A 6605-nucleotide genomic window follows, 5' to 3' on the forward strand; every position below is an offset into this window, starting at 1 on the left:
TCATTCAATTACTCATTACCCTGTTCCCGTCACGTTGTGAACGTCTTATATATACAAGACTAACACATGTCTAGTAAATGCTAAGGCATTCATGAAGGAACAGGATATTTCTAGAAAGACGTGGCGTGATACTAGTCACGTGACCTCGATGACGCAACAATATTTACTTTAATTAATTGTCTCAATCTAGCTTATTAAGGCTGAAATAATTCTAGAACAGAAAAATCTTTCAGACTTATATGAATGCTAAAAAATTTGTTAAAAATGTTTGACTATAAATCGATAAGTACTTCTTACAATGTAAAAATGCATGGAACTTCTTCCCATAGCCACAAACTTGACTGTGACACTAATAGACGTAAGAGAATGTGTCGCACTTAATAATAAGGTTTGTGAATGAAATATCAAAGTCTGTTCAGAGTGAAGTGATGATATTGTTGTTCTTATTTTACAGGTACTAGAGAGCAATCTTTCGTGTATGCCCTTTCTTCTGCAGCTGTGGGCCATACTGTCGCACGTGCCTGCAGCGCAGGAAATATCTTATCTTGCGGCTGCGGGCGTGTGCCAAGCGGACAAGCACAGGGGGATTTCAAATGGGGAGGATGTGCAGACAATCTTCTTCATGGAATCAAATTCTCTCGCTCTTTTTGTAATAGTCCGTGGATGAGAAAGAAAACGAAGAAAACTGTGGAAGGTGTCTTGAACAGGCACAACAACAGGGCAGGAAGAATGGTAAATAACATCATTATGAGATTATTTGATATGTGATACAAGTATATACAAATCTCGCAATAAATTTGTTCCCAATTTAAAACCATAGTCTAATGCATTTTAAGGTCTTATTTAATCAAAGTTTTTAAAACAATGTGATGTGTTTACCATGTTATGAAGAAATACTAATTCAGTTTGTTTATACAGATATTTAAACAGAGCTGTCGTTGTTGTTGGGTTTTAGCGCAAAGCTATACAGTGGGGTATATGCGCTCTGTCCACCGTATAGAATCGAACCCCAGATTTTAGCTGGAAGGTCAGTAAACTTACCACTTACCCACCGGGGACTTTAAACAGATTGCGTTCGTTTGCAAATAAAATTCTTTTGTTTAATATAATAATATAAAGCACGTCATAAAGAAAGTGTGAATGACAAACTAAAACAGTGTCTGAATCAACTCTTGTTCTTAGTCTAGTGAATAATAAACTATAACAGTGTCTGTGTCAACTCTTGTTCTCAATGTAGTGAATAATAAACTATAACAGTGTCTGTCTCAACTCTTGTTCTTAGTGCAGTGAATAATAAACTATAACAGTGTCTGTGTCAACCCTTGTTCTTATTGTAGTGAATAATAAACGATAATAGTGACTGTGTTCACTCTTGTTCTTCGTGTAGTGAACAATAGATTATAACAGTGTCTGTGTCAACTCTTGTTCTCAGTGTAGTGAATAATAGACTATAACAGTGTCTGTGTCAACTCTTGTTATTAGTGTAGTGAATAATAAAGTATAACAGTGTCTGTGTCAACTCTTGTTCTCAGTGTAGTGAATAATAAACTACAAAAGTGTCTGTGTCAACTCTTGTTCTCAGTGTAGTGAATAATAAACTATAACAGTGTCTGTGTCAACTCTTGTTCTCAGTGTAGTAAATAATAAACTATAACAGTGTCTGTGTCAACTCTTGTTCTCAGTGTAGTGAATAATATACTATAACAATATCTGATTCAACTCTTGAGCTCAGAACTTTCGTATATTGAATATGATTTTTTAAATGTCCAAAGTCACATTGAGTAACTTTCTTTGAGGGGGGGGGAGCACTTTGGCAACTTTCAAAATACACTACAATTGGTGTTTGTTATTTTCAACCTAAACGACACCTAGTGCGAACATGGGCTAAACATCCAATTAGTTATTGGTTGTTAAGCACAAAGCTACACAACGGGCTTTCTGTGCTCTGGCCATCACGGGTATCGAAACCCGACTTGTCACGTCGTAAGCCAGCGGACTTACTTCTGAGCCACTGGGAGGTGGGGGCAAACATACAGGTCATAGACCTGTAAAGTTCAGTTATAGCTGTCCCTATGTTTGAACTAATGACCAGAGGGAAAGGGCTACGAGTCACCAAAACACCTGCCACCACAAATAATTTGTCCGGATGTACTATGAAAGGTAACATGTAACAGAAGGTCAAATAAAAAATATGCAAATAAAGGAGGAGGATTAACAAAGAAATCTAAAAATATATATCAACTTAATAAACATACTGAAAGGATAATTTAAATTACAGTAAATAGTTTAGATCATTTTCATTATTTAATGTTATTTTATTTTTATAAAGATTTCATATAGTAACTTTATTTCAATATTTTTACATTCCCCGAATGAGAAACATAAATATGATTGTTTTAAAAAAGATATACGTCCCTTTAAGCCTAAATTTCGTGATAAAAACACAATACATTACATGTTTTCCATTTCTTCTAATTAGCCCATTACAGATTTCAAATTAAAGATGTGTTAAAGATAATTTTAAATACATCTTTCGTCTGTCACACTTCGCAGGCCAAGAGGTCTTTGTTCATTGGAAAGAACTTGTCAATTAAGATACGTTATGTGCATTACGAAACATTTAATGTTACTTTGTTAACTGTGTTATCACTGAAAGTAATGTACTCATACTGTTACGCCTCCAGTCGTTAGTTAATTTTCCGTAAATTCGTTCAGACGAAACTTTAGCGACACAAGTCCTTTCTTAAATAAAACTGGTTTATTCTTTCCGAATACAACTTTACGACACACTTAATTTCAACAGTCGCTCTGTAACAAACGCTATAATTCTCACGTGCTTAACAATATTCTCTCTGACTGCAGTTCAATTACTCATCACCTCTGTTGTCCCGTCACGTTGTGACCGTCTTATATATATACAAGACTAACACATATCTAGTAAATGCTAGGGCATTCATGAAGGAACAGGATATTTCTAGAAACAGGTGGCGTGATACTAGTCACGTGACCTCGCTGACGCAACAGTTCCAAAGCAAAGTTCAAAGTACTGCAGCATGATCAATGGAACAGGTGAGTTTGTTTTGGAATGTTCAAAGTACTCCAATATGATCAATGGAACAGGTGAGAGTAAGTAAGGAACCTGAAAAAAGATTCATTACCAATTAACTCTTAAGGCTAAACTATTTAAATAGGTACTGTACAATAAATGAGTGTAGAATACTCACATGAAGTAGGTTCAATAAGTACAGCATTTAAAATATTTATTTAACACTGCAAGATTCTGGTGTTATAATCACAATAAAAATTACCTAGCAGGGTTAGTTTAAAACTTTACTTAATTACAATAAAACTACCAAGCAGGGTTAGTTTAAAACTTTACTTAATTACAATAAAACTACCTAGCAGGATTAGTTTAAACCTTGAGTTAGTAACTTAATTACGATAAAACTACCTAGCAGGGTTAGGTTCTACCTTAACTTCATTACAATAAAACTAATTATCAAGGTTAGGTTAAACCTAATTCTTGTCACAGTTAAATTTCACTGTCAGTGCAGTCACTATAATTATAAAACTAAGACAGAGTTAGGTAAAGGTAAATTTAATTAGGGTTGTGATGCTAAGGTTATGTACGAAATCACAGTGAATTTTAAAATTTACCTTTTATTTTCCCAAGTGTTCATAAGAGTGAATTTACTGGAATCTCGTACTCCCGTAAAAACTGATAACGTTCCACCTCGAGAGTTGTTTTTCTGTCACAGACAACAACGTTAATATAGGACAAATAATTTACTATTTATTTTATTAAACCTCAAAAAAAAAAAGGATAGAAATCCTAAGGTTAAAATTTGAAGTCGTGTTTATTTTCCCAAATTTTCTTTCTTGAAGTAATACTTTTCAGAAATGCATGTTTTCACACTAAAATTTCACATTATTATTATCATTTGAATACAAAACAAAAAGTTTACTCTAGCTATTGAACAACAATATACTTGTTTTATCGGTTAAGTCATACTTGTCTGGATAATACTATACATTACATATTCGGCTATACAACAATGTAGACGACCCATTTTTAAAGATACTTACACCATAAAAAAGGCCAAAAGTGTTGTTTGGTAGTAACTGTGGTATCTTTATAAATGGTTTGGCTAGTAGGGCCAGATCCTTCATCAGGGGCACTCCATAACCATCAAAGAGAAGCTCACGAACCAACCGTTTCACAAACAATTCTTCCTTGTATTTCTTGAACAAGGAATTCAGTACTGGTAAGAAGAATGGGCGAATTAAAGCTGACACTTTCTCAAGAGCAACTTTAACAATTCCCTGAAAAATCCAAATGATGAAAAATTCCTGAGTGTAAGTCAGGAATTAAGAACGTACGTCTAGAAGAACCATAATTTAACACATAAAACAAAAGTAACCATCTTTCGCCGAAAACACTGTTTTTACAAATACACACCTATAAGTATGATACATTTTTATCACTTAACCAATACAGCATATACAAAAACATAGTTCTGTCCCTGAAGTCCTGGGTTTGAATCCACCACAATAAATAAATTCTGTGCAGATTAAATCTGAATACTTCTGGTAGGTTGGTTATGCAAAAGTTTTGTTAAGATATTATGTCTATCTGAATACTTGTGTTCTGGCAGTTCAGCTATTGAGTTCATCGAAAAACGTGTCATGATTTTGATAAGCGAAACGATTTGTTAAGCTATGATGTACATCTGAAAATGTATCACAAGTTTGATACGTGAAACGTTTTGTTAAGCTATAGTGTACATCTGAAAACGCAGAGATGTCGGGTGTATTTTTACATATTTGACTTATATGACAATTGTTAATTATATAATGTTATATAGCCAAGTACCACCACTTTTCAACTCCTTCCTACACCACTGAAACGTATCAATATTTTGATACACGAAACGTTAAGTTATCATGTACATCTGAATATTCATTGCAGATTTGTTATGCGAAACGTTGTGTTAAGATATCGTATCTTTCTGAATACTTAATACCGATTTATTTGGCGAAAAGTTTTGTTACATTATCGTGTACATCTCAACACTTATCACACATTTGTTACGCGAAACATTGTGTTAAGCTACCGCTAGGTTCAGGTGAAAACGGCGGTTCGATAAGCAAAAACACGGGTCCAGTCTCAGTAGGTTTTTGATTAAATATGAAACTATACTAATACTCACCAGTAACGGTACGTTTATGACGTAGACTATTTCATCTTGGGTTCCAGCTGAAAGTCCTTTTTCAAAAACATAGGATTTTACTTCGTGGTAGAGTACAGTGTCTTCTTCTTTGTTCCATCCGATAATCTCTTTAACTCTAGTTTCCCTGTAAGTTAGGCTTTATTTATTACAAATAATCTCTTTAACCATAGTTTCCTTGAAAGTCAGGCTTTAGTTGCTTCAAATAATCTCTTTAACCCTAGTTTCTCTGACATTCAGGCTTTAGTTATTTCAAATAATCTCCTTTAATCTAGTTTCCTTGAAATTCAGGCTTTAGTTGCTTCAAATAATCTCCTTAACCCTAGTTTCTCTGAAATTCAGGCTTTAGTTATTTCAAATAATCTCCTTAACCCTAGTTTCTCTGACATTCAGGCTTAAGTTATTTCAAATAATCTCCTTTATCCTAGTTTCTCTGAAATTCAGGCTTAAGTTATTTCAAATAATCTCCTTAACCCTAGTTTCACTGAAAGTCAGGCTTAAAAAATTCAAATAATCTCTCTAACCATAGTTTCCCTGAAAGTTATTTAAAATTGTATATACATAGCTCTCTTACTTCGCATTCGTACGGCCTACTGTACAGTAATGTTTCCTTTAAACCTCAAAAAGTGTATCACGTGAATTTTACAAATTAAATGAACTGGAAACATAATTACTTCAATGTGTTTGTTTTGCTTGTTGTTAAGCACGAAGCAACACAATGGGCTATCTTTGCGATGCGCACCAATAGTATCGAAACCCAATTCGTAGAATTATAAACTCTCAGACAAACCGCTGAACCACTGTAGGAAATTTCAATAGGATGAAAAATGAGAAAAAAATGTGCTATAAAAATTTCACATATGTATGTTTTAATTGACAAAACTGTAGACGGGGAGGTGTTATCGTAGAGGCAAAAATAGCGGGGCTATAAAACAAACGCAATTTTACTTCGTGTTTATAATATCCCCCCCTTGTTACATATAACACCCACCCTACACAGTGGAAATTGTACACGATTCTGAAAACTTAGCAACTGTTGTAAATCGATGAGACGAGAACTCGACAGATTACAAGTTTTTATTTTATTTATCACGAAACGTGCATAATAATAATCTTCTTATAAATTATTTTTAAGTTTGTAAGGGTTAATAAAAGGCCTGGTGGTTAAGGTGTTAGACTCGAAATATATAGGTAACGGGATCGAACCCTGTCACTGAACATGGTTGAACTTTTACCATTAATTCATTACTAAGCTATATAATAACATATTCCCTGTTTCATAAATATTGTTACGTATCTGCTTGTTTGTTAATTTCCCATAGAAATTCTTTCCGAGAAACTTAAGCGATACGAGTTATTTCTTAATTAAAACTAGTT

General features: G+C 33.9%; 1 protein-coding gene across 1 annotated transcript in view; it reads right to left on the minus strand.

Annotated features, from left to right (window-relative positions):
• Nucleotides 1-3657: 3657 nt before the first annotated feature.
• Nucleotides 3658-6605, minus strand: part of LOC106473955 (scavenger receptor class B member 1-like) — a gene marked incomplete at its 3' end in the record, with an annotated part of 15531 nt that continues 12583 nt past the window's right edge. Inside the window, exons 3-5 of the mRNA XM_013934645.1 lie at nt 5211-5355; nt 4087-4323; nt 3658-3749 (exon numbers count right to left, since the gene is read on the minus strand). Of these exons, the coding sequence (XP_013790099.1) occupies nt 3658-3749; nt 4087-4323; nt 5211-5355 (474 nt within the window). The remainder of the gene's footprint in view (nt 3750-4086; nt 4324-5210; nt 5356-6605) is intronic.

The sequence above is a fragment of the Limulus polyphemus genome, unplaced genomic scaffold, assembly GCF_000517525.1.
Source record: "Limulus polyphemus unplaced genomic scaffold, Limulus_polyphemus-2.1.2 Scaffold6671, whole genome shotgun sequence".
Classification (NCBI taxonomy): Eukaryota; Metazoa; Arthropoda; class Merostomata; order Xiphosura; family Limulidae; genus Limulus; species Limulus polyphemus.